Genomic DNA, 19,157 nt, shown 5'->3' on the forward strand with positions numbered 1-19,157 from the left:
ACATGCAAAATATGTAAAGGTATGTGGACCGTTTGCTGAAGCTAAATGTGAAGTTTCCTGAGGAGTTGGCAATTGATATCATTTTGCACTCCTTACCTTCTTGTTATGACCAATTTTGTATGACATACCACATGAACAAGGAGGAAGTTACTTTTAGCAAACTTCAGAGACTCGTAAAGACCACTAAAATCGATCTGAAGGGTAAGTCGGTTGTTACCTCTAATACTCCTACTCCTACATCTACCCCTGTTTTGGCTATCGGGCAAGGCAAAGGTAAGAAGAGGGAGACCCCAGCGAAGGGTACCAAGGGAAAGTCTCTTGAAGGCTCCTCATCTGGAACCAAAAGTGGTTATGTCACTCCTTCTGCCATCCCTAAGGATGCTGATTGCTTCTATTGTTAGAACAAGGGGCACTGGAAGCGAAACTTCCCTAAGTACTTGCAGGATGACAAGGATGCGAAAGTAAAACCCACCCATGTAGGTATTTACACAATATTGTCTAATAACTCACCATGTTCTAACTCTTGGGTGCTTGATATAGGATGTGGTATTCACATATGTTCAAATTTGCAGAGCCTAAGAAGAAGTGAGGATGTGGAGCACGGGAAGATAAACTTGATCATGGGGAATAGGAAGGCTTCACCTATTTCCAAGATTGGAGTTTATACTTTGTTGTTGAATAATGCGTTAAAATTGGATTTGAATAAATGTGTGTACTCGCCAGAAATGGCAAGAAATATTATTTCTTTTCATGGTTTGTACAAAAAAGGTTTTACCTTTTCATTTGATAATGAATGTGGTAGTATTAATGCTTTCTTTAATAATGTGTTTTATTTTAAACCATCACCTTGTGATGGTGTGTATGAAACTGTGTCAGTTGTAGATAACCTAGGAAATAATGTGTTGTATATTGATTCTTCTACTAGCTTAGATAAAGCATCATTGTGGCATTGTCGTCTTGGACATGTAAGCAAGAAATGCATAGGCCAACTCTAAAAGGATGGAGTCTTGGAGTCATTCGACCTAAAGTCAGATGATAGTTGTGAATCTTGTCTTCTTGGAAAAATGACAAAATCACCCTTCATTGGTACTTTTGCAAGGGGTGAGGGTTTGTTCGACCTTATACATACTGATGTATGTGGACCATTTAAAACCACAACAGGGGATGTTAATCGCTATTATGTGACTTTTATTGATGATTCTAGTAGATATGGTTATGTCTACCTAATCAAACATAAGTCAGAAACCTTTGATAGGTTTAAAGAGTTTAAACAGGAAGTAGAACATCAATTGGGAAGGAACATTAAGATGCTTCGATCCGATCAAGGTGGTGAATATCTTAGTACTGAGTTTCGTGACTATCTTAAGGAGTGTGGGATTGTCTCACAATTGACACCTCCTAGGACACCATAGCTGAATGGTGTGGCTGAGAGGCATAATCGAACCTTGTTGGACATGGTTCTCTGTATGATGATTCGAGCTTCGCTACCAATCTCTTTCTGGGGGTATGCCTTAGAGACTACCGCCCATATCCTTAATCTGGTCCCTACAAAGAAAGTTACCAAAACACCTCATGAGATGTGGACTGGGAAGGTTCCAAATTTGGACCACATCAAGATTTGGGGTTGTGAGGCTTTCGTGAGGCGCAAGACTCGTGATAAGCTCGAACGCCGAAGCGAAAGGTGTATTTTCAATGGCTACCCATAGAAATCCTTTGGTTACCTCTTCTATATACCCAGTGAGAATGTGGTCTTTGTGGCAAGGAGAGGGGTCTTTCGTGAGAGAGAATTTATAAGCCAAGGAGACAGTAGGAGGCAAATTGATCTTGAAGAAATTCAAGAATCAATTGGTGAAGGAACCTCAGACACTTGCAATCAACCTGAGGAGGAAACTCCTGTTGAGACAGCTGATGAGTCTATACTTCCGAGGCGTTCCACAAGGGTTAGGAACACACCTGAGTTTTATTATGGATTTCATATTACCACGGAAGGTGATACATTTATCAGTGATAGTACACTGGTAAATCTAGATGCACCTAGCTGTGTTAAGGAAGCCATGGCAGGCCCTGAGTCTGCTAAATGGAAGGAGGCTATGGACAGTGAGATACAGTCCATGTATGACAATCAAGTTTGGAACTTGGTTGATAATGTACCAGGCCGTAAGACAGTCGGGTGCAAATGGATCTTCAAGAAGAAGACCGACATGGATGGAAAAGTGCACACTTATAAGGCTCGACTGGTTGCGAAGGGTTTTACTCAGACTCATGGTATTGATTATGATGAAACCTTCTCACCAGTGGCAAAGATCAAGTATACTAGGGTTATGCTGGCCATTGCTACATTTCATGAATATGAAATATGGCAAATGGATGTCAAAACCGCCATTCTTAATGGAAAGTTGGTTGAGGATGTGTACATGAATCAGCCAGAGGGTTTTGTCAGTGCAGAGTATCCTAATAGAGTGTGCAAGCTTGAGAAATGCATCTATGGATTGAAACAAGCATCTTGTAGCTGGAATCATTGTTTCGATGAAAAGGTCAATGAGTTTGGCTTCTCGAGAAGTGAAGATGAGTCCTGCGTGTATGTCAGAGCTAGTGGGAGTATAGTTAGCTTCATGGTATTATATGTGGATGACATACTACTAATAGGAAATGACATCCCAACCTTGCAGGAGGTTAAGTCCTGGCTTGTGAAGTGTTTTGCTATGAAGGACGTTGGGGAAGCTGCCTATATCCTAGGGATAAGAATATTAAGAGAAAGGAGTAAAAGACTAATTGGACTTAGTCAAAGTACTTACTTGGATAAGGTGTTGAAAAGGTTCAACATGTAGAATTCCAAGAAAGGAGAGTTACCTATCCAAAGCAATGCCAAGTTGAGTAAGCCTCAGATTCTGAGTATAGAGGCTAAGATAGCTGAGATGATTCGATTACCATATGCTTCCGTTGTTGGCTCAATCATGTATGGTGTGACTTGTACCCGCCCTGATCTGGCCTTTGCTTTGGGAATGGTCAGCATATATCAGGGGAACCCTGGCAAGGCTTATTGGACCGCACTAAAGAATATTCTCAAGTACTTGCGGAGGATTAAGGATTGGATCCTTATCCTTGGTGGGAGTGATGACTTGAGAGTAGTAGGGTATAGTGATGCTAGTTTTAAGGCTGATAGGGATAACTTCCACTCTCAGTTGGGCTGGGTCTTTACCCTATATAGAGGGGCGATCACATGGAAGAGTTACAAGCAGGAGATGGTGGCTGATTCGACTTGTGAATCAGAGTACATAGCAGTGAGTGAAACAGCGAAGGAGGCGATATGGCTGACAAACTTCATCAAAGACCTTGGAGTTGTTCTTGCTATTAAGGAGCCTATGGAGGTTTTCTGTGACAGCAATAGTGCGGTTGCTTTAGCCAAAGAACCAAGAGATCATGGCAGATCCCAACACATTGAAAGAAAATATCACTTAATAAGACACAAGATAGAAGAAGGAATCCTCGTGGCAAAGAGGGTATCGTCGGATGAGAACCCTGCAGACCCCCTTACGAAGGGACTGGCGAGGGTTAGGCATTTGCAGCATACGAGGTGCATTGGGCTTAGGGATGATATTAGTTTTATAGATTAGATAGTTATTAATGAGACTTCTAAAATGTAATTGACGTTTGATGATGAATAAAATTTGTGATTTATTTATGATTAAGGTGTTGCTATCGTTGTAAACTATTTACTATTGTTTCATCTTTGCATGTTTTGACTTCCATAATAATAAATTTATTCAAACTTTCCACAATCGGTCATACGTCGGAAGTAGGTATGAATCAAGATTGTCATGAATTGGGCTTGTAGATGACTAAAGGTGTTTAGCCACAGCAATGGTTGCTACAACATTCGTGAGTGCTCATAAGTTATGAGTATTGGAATAAACCCACGCTCACTTGCATCACTTCATGGAATTTATCTCGAGTGATCGTGAGACAGTAACATCATATAAGTCTTCAAACCTAGAGATATGAGTTGTTACCTATGAGTTGGTTGTGCATTGATTGCACGAAAACATATCAGTAACTTGATGTTATAAATCATTCCTCTGTGTACACTTCAACAAGTAGTAGAACAAGCATATGAGTCGAAGTTTATCTGTTCCTTCTAGAAAGAGAAGTGATATCAGGGCCCCTCGATGATTTTGTTTTTACCCATGTGTCGGGCCCGGTCAGAACCTAATTGATGTGTTCAATTTAGTTTTTTGTCAAACAAATCGGAAATCGGGAAACAAAATGCTAGACAATAAGTAAGACATGGTTCCATGTATTTGCCCAGCTGATATCATGAGAACAGAGGATTATATGATCACATATCTAAAATGGCGCTTCATAGTTTGATAGAGTTTTAGAGAGCTACGATTGTCGGTTGGTTCCTGAAGTAATATAAGCAAATACAGTTATCAAACTTATCCAAGTGGGAGACTGTTGGATAAGGTGTCTAACTCCATAACTTATTTGGTATATACTTGACCCGACCCGACATGGTCCATTTGGGTTGCACTTCACCCGAACTGTTTATGGATAATATTATGAGAATTGTATACTTATGATTTATTAATATATTATAAGTTATAATATATTAATATGAAGTCATGTTATTTAATTAGGTTTTTTTAGTCTTAAATTAATTATGAACTAATTTAGTGATTAAAAAGAAGACTAATTAAATCATGGGCTATTATATTTATATGGTGTGGGCTAATACTCATTTGTTAATGGGCTAAGCTTATATGGAAGTCCATGGATGATCCATGGAGCTTTTAACCCATGGATCCTTGGAAAGGAAAAGACATGGGTTATTAGGGTTTACCCTAATCATGTGAACTATATAAACATGCTTATGTTGCTTGAAATGGCACCCTAGTGTGTGTGAGAAGCGGTGGCCGATTTCTACAGCTAAAGTATACATTTTCATAAGTTTTCCAAGTTTGTGGTGATTTGTGATTTCCATTTGAGGCATTCACATTATTGGTGCTTGGGTCTCAAACTCCAAAGGAATCAACAATCAACAAAAGGTATGTAATTCATCTAGTTCTTTTATGTTTAAAAGTACCCCATGCCATGCTAGATAGGTTATAAACCTTGGAAAACAAATTTTGCATGTATTTTAGACAAACATAGAACCAAGCTTTATTAGGGTTGCATGTACACTTAGGAAGTGTTAGAATGCTCAAAACCCAATAGTGTAGGTGATACCTGATGATGACATGCAACAATCGGAGGGTGTCAAGGGGGCGTTTCATCAGCCCACTCTTCCCATTTCTTCAGGTGTTAATGTTGGTTCCCCGTCTTCGGGGGTAGTCCTATTGATGTGGCTCCTGTGTTTACTCTGAGGTGGAGTCTGGGTTCGGACTCTCGCTTGTCTGTACGTTTTGTGGCTTTGGATTTTACACGTTATGCTCTTCCTCCAGCTATCGTGAAAGATATGGACTCTCTGAGCAACGCTGTTGGGGCTCATAACCTTTCATATGCCGCTGCATAAGCCATGGCAATCGAACACTTGGATCACTTATACCATGACACCCACATCCGAAATAAGCCAAATCCTTCATTTCCCAAAGCCCTAATCCTCATGACAACTGATGATTGGGCCGCAACCCCAAGCAACGAAGCAAATCCGAAACCGAGTGTTACAACTCTCCCCCACTTAAACTAGATCTCATACTCGAAATCGCCCCTTACTAACAGTCATATCAAGCCCAAAAACCTGAGGAACATAATCGAAAATTATGCACGTATGACAACCTTCCCAAGACAACCGAAACCTAATCGAAACTTGCAACTCGAAGAAAACAAACCCTAATCCCCCGAAGGAAGCCACTTCTATCTTTCTAAAACCGGAAATCCAACTTGGTCTGACTCCCTGATAGACCGTTCACGTTGAACATTACCATGCCAAATCAACATTAGCTAACAGACAAAACAAAACACTTCCAATACTGATTATCTTGATGCATCCTATGAAAACAAAGCCACTGACCATATGCAGCTGCAGAACACTTATACTTGACATAGGGCTAAGATAATCCTACGAGTAGAAGATTCATCCCTGCAATGGTTAGACTCAAACGGGAGCTTCTCAACTGGGTCAGATCAATTACTCTGAGATTATTTAATCCAAACTGCAAGTAACTTAGCACTTTTGATCCACATGCTACCCCACACACATGAATCCCCAATTCACTACTTCTGCCTAAAGCATCACACTGCTTCATATATGCTTTTCAAAAGTAACCGAGAACTCCATGATCCTAACTTATCTGCCAACGATATGGAATACCATATTCCCTCCTGGTTTCTTAGCCAAAGAACATCCTCACAGTCACCCCCACACGACTTTCGAAAGCAAATTTCGACCGACAATAACTAACCGAACCATCTCGCCACCAAACCCGATGCTAAGCTGAATGCTACATGACTAACTTTAGCCTTACCTCCTACCTGGTCTCCCATGACCTACCAATTCCTAATAACAAAACAGGTTGTGGCCCTCCCACAGCCTTGCGAACAAACCCGCCTTGGCCTAAACCATCTGAAGAGATCCGTGAGCAAGTCACAGATTTACCGAAATATCACCGCTAAACAGAGACTGGTGAATGCTACGGGCCACCCTGCAGTCTTACAACAATCCCACACTAACTGAACACTAGTGAATGCTACGGTCCACCCTGCAGTCTTACAACACTCCCACACCAACTAACCACTAGTGAATGCTACGGGTCAACCCTCAGTCTTACAACACTTCTACACTAACTTCTAACTAGCGAATTGTAACACCCGGTTTATTTATTAAATAAATAAACAAAATAATGTATGAATGGTAGTCCTAAAATAAGTGATTATATATGCATGGTGTGGTTTCGAGGAGTTAATTGGCACAATTCAGAAGTTGGGAGTTGAAAGTGTAAGTTCCTAACTCATTTTATAATTATTTATGAAGGCAGGGACTAAATGGTAACTTTTGGGACTTCATTTGAAGAGATTTTGGGGCTAAGGGGTTGTTTGGTAAATTAGGAATCAAATTTGTGAAGAATTATGGAAGCATGGTTTAAATTGGTAAATTCTACACCTAAGTCGCAATAGATTTTTAATGTTGGGGGCTAAAAGGTAAAATATGGATCTTCTTTGAAAGGGGTTTTTAAGAGGAGGGGGCCATTTGGTAATTTTCGGATTTAGATTGAAAGAAGAAGGTGATGGAGGGGCTGGAAGTGCCATTATGGCAAAGTTTAAATGGGAGCGGGTATTTAAGGGATTAACAACCCTAACCCTAAGGATTGCTATAGCCGTCACCTCTCCTTCCCCTCCTGTTAACCGCCACTATACCATTTTCCACCTTGCTGTCAGGACATCGTTGCTGCCGTTGGACAGCGTGAGTGACCAGTAAAAGACCACATATATCAGTTGTGTGAAGCTGCACCGAGTGGGGATCGACGAATCTGTTATCCCGGTTGTCTCTATCTCCGACGTTTCCATAGAGATTGGAGTGGGAAAACCACCGTCGTGCCTCTCTTGGTTGCTGAAGACGAAGATAGACAAGAGAGATCGTTGCTCCAATGGAAATGGAAGGGAAGCGAAGCGACAGCACCGCTGCCGCCGTTATCTTCGGCAGATGATGCCGCTGCGGTTCGTTTCTGTGAAGATAAAGGGTCTCCGGTTCTTGTGGTTAGCACAGTCAAAGTGGTGGTCATGTTTGTTGGATAGTTGTTCCTCCGTGAGTTGTTGCCGCCTTTTGTCTTCTTGCCACCACCACTACCGCCGTCAACCACCACCAGGAGAGTGGATGCGCTTCTGTTTCAAATATAGGTTGTATGCATGTTTCATTTCGTGTTTAGGTGGGCGGTTGTATCTCCACTAGTTGTTCATGTGTTGGCTGGTTTGTGTAGCTGGAAACGCAAGAAAAGGCATCACCACCACCATAGGGTGGTGGCTGCTGCCATGTGCCACCACCGGCCACCATTAGGTGGCTATGTGTGTGTGTTTATTTTGTTTAGTGTAGTGTGTGTGCGTTTATTTGGTATTTTCTTTGTAAATTGTAAATGGAATAATGAAAGGAAATTGAAAACCACCACCTTAGGGTGGTGGCTGCCACCTCCTGCCGCTACCGGCCACCGTGTCGGGTGGCAGTGTGCCTTGCTTGGTTGTGCTGACTAGTGTCGGGTGCTACTGTGCTAGAAACCCTAATGGGCTTAATAATATTCTAGTGGGCTTTATAGGCCCAATAAAGCCCTAATTGATCTAAAAAGTCCAACAAGCTAATAAATGGGCTAGTATTTGGGTTAGAAACCCTAATTAGGGTTTGGAAGACCCTAATGCCAATAAAACCCTAATTTGAGAATAAATTGGGACACACACACACTCGGGAATTATTAATAACTTGAAACATGAATAATAATCATGGGCAAGGTTTAGCTAAGCGGTATGGGACTTAATGAGTTAAGTCCTTAGAGGATTAAGTTCTTAATGGGTTAAGTAGGAAACTTAACCCTAATCGTCATTTTATGTGAAACCCTAATTTCTCTTGGGTTTATTATTGGGCCTTTCTGTTGGGCCTTGATGATTGGATTATTATTGGGCCATCCAAAGTGAAGCAATTGGACTAGAATAATTAATGGGCTTTGAGGTAAGGCCCATATGAAGAGTGGGCCCAATTTGGAAAATTGGGCCATGTTTTGGGCTTTGATTCCTAATTGACTTTAGGCCTAAGAATTAGGGGTAAAGTAGTAATTACCCAAAGAATGTACTTATGGTTATGTAAAGGGATCCAATTATTAATTGGGTGATGTTTGATAAATGACAGAACGAGAATCTGTCATCCAGCAGCTGGAGTTGAGTCTGCAGGACTTCAGCAGTGTGGGATTGAGTCTGCTGGACATCAGCAGTGTCAGGTGAGCCTTCTCACTATACCTTACCTGGAATGGTAACTAGGTGTGACCGGAAGGTGTTATATAATTGTATGAGCTATGTGACTTATGTGATATGTGACCGGAAGGTCTTATATATATATATATATATATATATATATATATATATATTTGTATGAGCCATGTGACTTATGTGATATGTATATGCTGTATGATTTGGGACCGGAAGGTCGATAGAGATTTAGCCGGAAGGCAATCAGAGTTATGGCTGGAAGGCAAACAGAGTTGAGGCCAGACGACAAGCTATAGTAGGGCCGGAAGGTCTACCAGAGTTGTAGGACCGGAGGGTCCCGCTGAGATACATTGACCGGAAGGTCTTACATAGCTATAGCCTCGAGTGGCTAATATGTTTATGTGGTATTTTGGGAAACTCACTAAGCATGCGTGCTTACCGTGTTATGCGTTATGTGTTTCAGGTACATTGTTTCAAAGGAAAGGAGCCGGCTTGGTCGCAACGCATCACACTATGTTTTCCGCACGCGGGATCTTTGGGATTACACTCTGATATGGTTTTATGATACTCTTTTTGATTAATGACACTTTAGTTTTTGATATGAGATATTATTATGAAAGTTTTTATATCAATCGATTTTATGCAATAACTTAAATAAAAATGAAAATTTTGGCCTTGAATTTTGGGATGTTACAGAATGCTATGGGCCACCCTGCAGTCTTACAACACTCCCATGCTGCCACTACCATCGCCTAATTCCTTACCTCTTATCTATCTATCCGAACAATGTTACACCCCCAAACCGGAATGACGGAAACGTTCAAGGGTGGAGGACTTCATATGTAGTATCACAACAATTGTATCATAGTAATCAAAGCAACAACATACATAGTATTGATAATAAAGTGTTTACATTGTGTTAAAAACATTGCATGTTTAATTTTATAACTGTATCAAAATATAAGACTAGATGTTACTATGCTCCATCTTCGCATCTCCAGTGTGAATACCTGTGTTACTGTGTTACTAGTTCCCTGAGATTACAAGTATTTTGAAAAGTGGGTATCAACATTTAAGTTGGTGAGTTCATAAGTATTTTGTTATAGAAAGTATCTTCTTTGTTCTTTGAATAAGTTCGCGTTATTTGCAAGAAAATCCTATATTTTCTTAATGAGAAGTGTGACTAAGCCAGTTCTTCCTATAATCACTTAATTTATACCTGTTACATATATTCAAGATTAGACGGACAACTGATTGTGTGATTCCATCGTAAGTCCACATCCAAACAAGGAAAAGGAAGTAAAACAAAATTCATACATTCTCCAGTCTATCAGGCTTTCATCATATATAACTCCGGTGTATAAGTTAAGGAATTATAGAAAGAACAATAAATTCATTTATGTTAAACCAATTATAACTAAGTATTGAACCTTATGTAATTACATTCCCAATTTATTTTGATAGATCACTTACCTTATACACGTTATATATAATTAAGGTCGGATGGATAATAGGTTGTGGGGTTCTACCGTATGTCCACATCCAGAACACTAATGGAAAATTAAGAGAGATGTGGAAATTCTAATAAGAAAAAGAGATAATATGGAAAAAGCGATAATATACCTAGAACAACTTGTTCAATTTCTTCTTCATGCAGAACACTCATGCAGAACACTGATGGAAAATGAAGAGAGGTGTGGAAATTCTAGTAAGAAAAAGCGATAATATGGAGAGAGATTTGGGAGATATGCAGGAAATATCGATTCAAAATTAATGTGCATTTAACAAGGATTTAATGTTGTGCGAGTTTATAGGACCTGAAAGGTATATTTGGATTTAATGCACGGAAGGTTAAACCAGTGGAAGGTTATTTGTGGAAATTCACTAAGGTAGTTTAGGTGGGAAAATAAAGATTAGGGAGTGTGATCGAAGGTACTTATTTATTAGGATAGGAGATTAATAATATTAAATAGAAAATCTAAATAAAAGTGTGAAATTAACAAGAAAAGCAACATGATGTTTTTTATTAAATAGCGATCATAATATATTAGCATAGAAAAAGGCTTTAACAAGAAGTTCAATTCAAGTAAAAAAGATTTTAGAGTTGGGGATATATACCAAGAAAACCAATCTAAACATGAAACTTGACTCTAAATATAATCCAATTAAAAGCGATAATGCAAAATATATATATATATATATATATATATATATATATATATATATATATATATATATTTACTATCTTATAAAAGAAATCTCACTATTTCTAAAAATAAATTGAATATAATAATATTATTTTATTAATACGTTCAAATCATTAAGCTAATAGTAAAAGTAGTCATCAATAAAATAATATTAAATTTTAACCTGTGTTTTGAATCCTTATATTTCTCAATAAATTCAATCTCCTTCCCTGAATTTCGGATAATTCAAAATTTGAAACCATTAGAAAATACATGTTGATTCAAATATCCTTCCTGCACATGACTCTTTCTTAACAAGTTTTTATTTTAATCCTTACTTGTAATTGATTTCATCATTTTTAACTTTTTTTATTTTTATCTTATAAATATATTGGGTGAAGGCTTTATTATATCAGGTTTGTTCTTAAAAAGGTTTTTACTATGTTTCTTTAATGTGTTGGCTTTGCAGGTTCAAACAACTCAAGCAAGAGGGCCAGTTAGAGCATTGTATTATCATTAGTTTGTATATTTTGGCATCTTACTTTTGCAATAAAGAACGGTTAAACACAAGATTTGACATGATTAAGGTAATTTGTATATTTTTCATCTTGTTTAGTCTAAAAATGAAACATTTTTCATCATTGGTCCTTATAATATCAAGTTTCATCACATGGACTTCCTGATTACGGTGATTATTGTCCTTATTATAAGGTTCTATATAGATTTTGTTCTATATTTTAACGTTTTGAGAACCTAAATCAATATGAATCCTTGAATTACATACCATCATTGAAAATGTTTTAAATTGTGACCATACTTGGTTTAAAATCACAATTAACAAGTTGACACTTGAGTATTTTGGCTTTCTCAACGACCTATTTATCGACCTTTGAATCACAACACCTGATATTCTAAAGGTTTATTTTTATAAACTATTATTTATATATTTTAGCATTTTACTTAGTAAGACATTAAATTAATAAAGGAATTAAGGAAAACGAAAAAAAAAAAAAAAAAAAAAAAAAAAAAAGTACAAGTTGTTTGGGTATGTATAAATGGAAGTAATAACCATTTAGGGGGTGTTTGGCAAAAAAGCTTATTGCTTATTAGTTTATTAGTTTATAAGTTAATAAGTAAGTGTATGGTTACTTATGAAAAAATGACGTATTAGAGATTCCCCATCGGAATAAGTTATTTTAATCCAATCACTTTTTAACTTATAGTGATGTGGAACCTAATATGTTGTCTTAAAAAAAGCTTACCCAAACACCCCTTTAATATGGTATGATAATGCTCTTGAAATATAGATGCCATTTAATATTCATTTCTCGAAGTGAACGCAAAATGGTTTTAACTCTAAAGAAAACAAATTATTCGCCGCCCGCCGCTTTGCGCGGGTAGACGGCTAGTATATATATATATATATATATATATATATATATATATATATATATATATATATATATATATATATATATATATATATATAACAACCCGATACAAGCTTAGGTGTGGAACCAAGTACCACGTCGTTTTGAGGTTGATTTGCCAATACCCTATTTTCCTACGAAATTCAGAGTACCAATTGATGTAGCTTCTCATTTGAACTTTCAAGATCTTCCTTTATTATTCTATCTTCATATTTAATCGCAATGTCATGATCATCTTCTCCTTTTCGTAATCGCAAGGTAATAATCTTCTTTATTGTTTTTCTAATTGCATATATGAAACCGAAGTCATATACACAGCATAACGCATTCAATTCTGAGCATATTTGAGTTCTTCTTTGATTATCCCTTTTGACTTCGACATATATCTTTATTCAATTATCACTTTATTTACTAACCAAATCATCAAGTAATTAAAAATCAAAGTGGCACTTGGCATCATGCTAATTAACGGGGAAACAATATTATACTCAATTAGTGGATTCCAACTAATATGCGATCAAAATTAAAAGACTACACACAATTATTTCATGCCATTATAAAATAATAGCTTGTAATTTCACTTTTAAGATGTTGAGTGAGTTCTTATAAGTACTTGTTTTCGGCAGTATGTGCAATTTATTAGTGTTATCAAGTAATTAACTTGTAATTTCTTTCTCTTTCGTTTTTTTTCTTTTAATTTGACAGGATTTATATTGTTTCCAATCTGTCTTCTCTTTGAAAAATCATTACGGGTAATTAATGGCATTTTGTTCATCCTTTTGTTTAAATTTTAGTGCTTATCTTTTTTCTGATGAGTATTACATACTTTTGCACTTTACAAATACTTACACATGTTGGTGGAACTCCAAGTATCAGATCGACCCTCTGAAACAGGTATAACCGAAGATATTGACACTAATACCATCATGGATTTAGAAAAACAAGTAGCAGATCATTCGTTTGAAATACAAATAGATGAAGATATTGATGCAAATGGTTATTTGGAAGCAACATCTGAATCCGAGAAAATAAATGATGATGGTGTGAATCTTAGATGTGATGAAGGTGAAAGTACTGTCCTTATAATAAGGTTTGAAAAGAGAGGTTAATTTTAATATCCGGTTTAAATATACAAGTCAAACAACTGATTTCCTAGTACGAGAATCAATATGGATTATAACACAAATTGCCAGCTACAAGAATCCTAGATGTTCGACACATGACTAGTTGACAAAGATCAAACACTTAAGACTAACAATCTGAGGCAATCAATCGATTTAGTGGGTGAAAATGTAATTAAATTAAACTTGTCAACAATCCATTTCCCATCCTTTTGTTTTGAAATGCGAATCATTGCTTTGCATCCAGTTCTTACCTCTCTACGACGTTTTATTGTCTTTCCACTTGAATTATTACCTTTCAATTGTTTGAAACCTTCTTTGTTGCATACATATATCCTCCGATAATGCTCCTTTGTTGACTTGTTCTTAAATTTCCAATGTTTTCGTGTAACAAAACCATGTAAAAATGAATAATCATTGTAAAATCTATATGCATCGTTGGGTGTATCGAAAACCTTTCCAGTAATACATGTATCATTATTTTCACCTTCATCACATCCAAGATTCACACCATCATCATTTATTTTCTCGGATTCAGATGTTGCTTCCAAATAACCATTTGCATCAATATCTTCATCTATTTGTATTTCAAACAAATGATCTGCTACTTGTTTTTCTAAATCCATGATGGTATTAGTGTCAATATCTTCGGTTATATCTGTTTCAGAGGGTCGATCTGATACTTGGAGTTCTACCAACATGTGTAAGTATCTGTAAAGTGCCAAAGTATGTAGTACTCGTGAGAAAAAAGATAAGCACTAAAATTTAAACAAAAGGATGAACATAATGCCATTAATTACCTGTAATGATTTTTCAAAGAGAAGACGTATTGGAAACAATAGAAATCCTGTCAAATTAAAAGAAAAAAAAACGAAAGAGAAAGAAATTACAAGTTAATTACTTGACAAAACTAATCAATTGCACATACTGCCGAAAACAACTACTTATAAGAACTCACTCAACATCTTAAAAGTGAAATTACAAGCTATTGTTTTATAATGGCATGAAATAATTGTGTGTAATCTTTTAATTTTGATCGCATCTTAGTTGGACTCCACTAATTGAGTATAATATTGTTTCCCCATTGATTAGCATGATGCCACGTGCCACTTTGATTTTTAATTACTTGATGATTTGGTTAGTAAATAAAGTGATAATTGAATAAACATATATGTCGATGTCAAAAGGGATAATCAAAGAAGAACTCAAAAATGAATGCCTTCATATAGATTTCATTATATGTAAATAATATTAAATAAGTGAGGGAGAAAATTTTAATAATGTTTAGAATTGAATGCGTTATGCTGTGTATATGACTTCGGTTTCATATATGCAGTTAGAAAAACAATAAAGAAGATTATTACCTTGCGATTACGAAAAGGAGAAGATGATCATGACATTGCGATTAAATATGAAGATAGAATAATAAAGGAAGATATTGAAAGTTCAAACGAGAAGCTACGTCAATTTCAATTGGTACTCTGAATTTCGTAGGAAAATAGGCTATTGGCAAATCAACCTCAAAACGACGTGGTATTTGGTTCCACACCTAAGCTTGTATAGGCTGTTTTATATATATATATATATATATATATATATATATATATATATATATATATATATATATATATATATATATATTAGGTTCATGTGAGACGGTCTAATTTTGTGAGACCGTGAGACGCATTTTTTTATTTTTTTTATTTATTTTTTTATTTTTTAAAATTTTTTTTAGTTAATTCAAGTTCCGAAAATAATATTTAGAAAAAGAATTTTTTGATTTTTCCATTTATTTTGCATTTTAAAATTATTTTTAGAATATGTACAGTGTAATATTCTATTTAGAATACTTCACGTATTTTAAAAAAAAAATAGATTTTTTTTAATTTTTTTAATTTTTCTTTAGTTAATTCAAGTTCCGAAAATAATATTTAAAAAAAGAATTTTTAGATTTTTTCATTTATTTTGCATTTTAAAATTATTTTTTAAAATATGTCAGTGTAATATTCTATTTAGAATATTTCAAAAAAAAAAAACGGGATTTTTTTTAAATTTTTTTAATTTATTTTTTATTTTCCTTAGTTAATTCAAGTTCCAAAAATAATATTTAAAAAAAGAATTTTTGGATTTTTCTATTTATTTTGCATTTTAAAATTATTTTTAGATTTGGTCTCACGGTCTCACAAAATTAGAATGGTCTCAAATGAACCTGAACATATATATATATATATATATATATATATATATATATATATATATATATATATATATATATATATATATATATATATATATATATGGGAAAAGTGAATATACCCTTAAGGGTATATAAGCTTAGGTACCCAAAGACACCATAATACGTTGTTTTGTTTGATATATTCGTTTTAATGTTCTTTAACTTCAACCTATATAACTTGAGTTACTTTCAAAATTTTTGAAATTTCACGATTATCTTTCTCTTACATCACATTTTTTTGTGGAACACCTACTAGGCTATATATATTGTAGTTGAAAATGAAAACTATGTAAGAGGAAGATAAATGTGTAATTTGTAAAAATTATGAACGTAAATCAAATTAGAAGTTAAATTATAAGAACATCGGACAATTACAACGTATTATATGATAAAAAATGACGTAGTATAGTGTACTTGGGTACCTAAGCTTATATACCCTTAAGGGTATATTCACTTTTCCCTATATATATATATATATATATATATATATATATATATATATATATATATATATATATATATATATATATATATATATATATATATATATATATATATATATATATATATATATATATATACTCGCCTATTATTTCTGAAAATAGTTACGAATAACATAAATTTAAAAAACGTATTATGTTACTTTGAAACAATAACTAATATTATTTCCTGATTCATGTTTCTAGATGTCTTAATTTATTATTTTTTCAAAATTCGTTCCTTTAATAAAGGTCACAAATTTTCAAAATCTTTTATAATTTTCTTATTTTTATGCATAAAATAGGGATATCTTCAATACCGAATTAAAGTTTTTTTTTTTATTTTATAATATATACATTCCTAATTTATTGTTTCATTTTGAATTAAAATTATTTTCCAAATTTTATTACCATTTATCATTCCTTAATTGAAAATTTAAAAGTTTAACATCCTTAAAATATGAGATTTATATCAAGTGAAGTAAAAAAAATACTAAGAAAATGAAATGTGACATCATTAGGTTTCGTTTTAGGATTAAAAAAAAGGTACAAGATGGAATATAGTTTATTCTAACCAGGTACAATATATATTGTAGCGTTTACAATTGTCAACCATTTCCTGAAGTGCAATAGTGAAACTCCTAAAAATGTGGCTTGGGGCTTGATTAATAACCCTGTCAACAACGAGGTTTTTAAGGCGGGCGTTGCAGCGGTAGTTTAAGCAATAATTTTTTGTGATAAAATGTCCTTTTGAAGTTTACGTTTCACCCGCTTGTAATATCTTATCAAAAATAGCAACATACTTTTCATTTTTACTAATAATCTTAGGGTAAAAATTAGAGTACATTGCCCGAGTTACCTTAATTATTCCCATCTAAATTTATTGAGTTAGAATTAGTGTCATTTATATTTAACTATTTTTTAATAACAAAATGAGTATATTATAGTTTTGGTCTATGTGATTTGTTTACTGTAATCAAGTCCATGTGAAATAGTTCATTTACAATGACAGTCTTGACCCCATCTCCTTCAAAAATACAGCAGGTACTAAAAGCGAATAAATATTATCATTATAATTATTCATAAATTTGAATATGAAAAAGAATGCACTCATCTTCACATGATCTTAAAGGGTAAACTGAACTTTAATTAATACAATCCATCTTTTGAAATTTATCGTACGATTCTCTTTTAGATGATCTTTAGGCTGCCTGATACCCTTACCAGCTTCCATGCAATCCATGTCACCAACAAAAATGTCATGGCACAACCTACAGTTTTTGTCCCATATATAAATTCACAATCACAAAAGCAAGTACAACAGAAGAATGTATGGTTTAAAATCATGTTACATAAAAGCTAAAGATTCAATGAAATGAATATGGTTCAAAATATAAAAAGTTAAAACAAAAGAAATAACAATGTACTTTTATTTTTGTATAGTAGATCATCCTACTTTCATTTCTTGATGCTATAACATATAACAATACAATTAAACAATGGTCTTATTTTATAATTTTGTGTTTCACACTAAGCAATCTATTAAAGAACATAAAATGACCAAAAGACATGAAATTATAGAATAAAAAAAATACATAGATGAACTATGGGTAAAAACTTTAATTAGCATTGCATATATTGGTATAAAAAGCAAAGCATGTTGTTAAAATGTAAAATCGAAGCAGGTGATGGAGCAAAATCTTGGAACAAAAAAAAACTATATACCATAAATAATTTGTTGAGAGTAAAAGTGTTTACCAACGGTTTCCAGTAACTCTCAATATCGTTAATGCTTTATAGTATTATTGTAAAAAATGCTTCCACACACAAACTATTTTCATTTTCCGTTTATTGAAAAACACCCCATTTAAACATAAGGACTGAAGTACATACTACACAACTTTGGTTTGAACATTTCATTTACCGAATATACATACCCGGGGGGGGGGGGGGGGGGGGGGGGGTGAAGAAACCAATGGGCTCAACACAAACTACCTACATTCAAACTAATCCAACGGTCCAACCAACTAATTGGAAAATAACCTGAATAACCATTCACTTTTTGCTCATTGAAGTAGATATTTTTTCAAGCAATGTATTGGCCATTTTTTCAGTAGTGTATAGGGAAACCATGAACATTGAGATCAAGAGGTATTTCATGAATATGTTTCACACTCATTTCATTATAATTAATAGCATGCTATTAGTCGTGCCTTCACACAATTGTATATATAATTAAGACCCATAATATTTTTTATGAAAAGTAATTGTATTTAGGAGAGAGAGAGAGAGAGAGAGAGAGAGAGAGAGAGAGAGAGAGAGAGAGAGAGAGAGAGAGAGAGAGAGAGAGAGAGAAAGAAAGAAAGAAAGTGTGTGTGTGTGCGTGCGCTGCGGCGGGCTCTGTGGGTGTAGAAAAAGAGAAATCACAATTATAGTGTTGTACATCGTAAACCACCACTAACTATGGGACTGTGTTTTCAATTTAATTTCCTAGTAGGAGACTATAATTTGAAAAAAATACCCATAAATCCATAATAGCAATGAAAATTACTGTGTGAATGGGTGTGTGGCAAAAACAGAAATAGAAATATCATTTCTATTCATTTTCAAATTAACTTGTTAACTTTTTATTCATAATTTTAATTGTGAGGCAAATATAAGATGGACTTTTTTTTTATATATTCTTTTACGTTTTAGTATGTATGTTTATGCATGAAAATGACTGTTAATATTTTGCAGCGATGTGAAGACATCCATTATGTTAGAAATTGATATATTTGTTTATTTAATGTAACTTACTT

General features: G+C 34.5%; 1 protein-coding gene across 1 annotated transcript; it reads right to left on the reverse strand.

The window, feature by feature from the left end:
• Window positions 1-13,631: 13,631 nt before the first annotated feature.
• Window positions 13,632-14,582, reverse strand: LOC128132033 (protein FAR1-RELATED SEQUENCE 8-like). Its single transcript, XM_052768076.1, has 2 exons — window positions 14,442-14,582; window positions 13,632-14,352 (listed from the first exon to the last, which is right to left on the reverse strand). Exon 2 carries the CDS (start codon window positions 14,340-14,342, stop codon window positions 13,758-13,760), a length of 585 nt encoding a protein of 194 aa, XP_052624036.1. The 5' UTR covers window positions 14,343-14,352; window positions 14,442-14,582; the 3' UTR covers window positions 13,632-13,757.
• Between the last annotated feature and the right edge of the window lie 4,575 nt (window positions 14,583-19,157).

Source organism: Lactuca sativa, chromosome 2, assembly GCF_002870075.4.
Source record: "Lactuca sativa cultivar Salinas chromosome 2, Lsat_Salinas_v11, whole genome shotgun sequence".
In the NCBI taxonomy this organism is placed as follows: domain Eukaryota; kingdom Viridiplantae; phylum Streptophyta; class Magnoliopsida; order Asterales; family Asteraceae; genus Lactuca; species Lactuca sativa.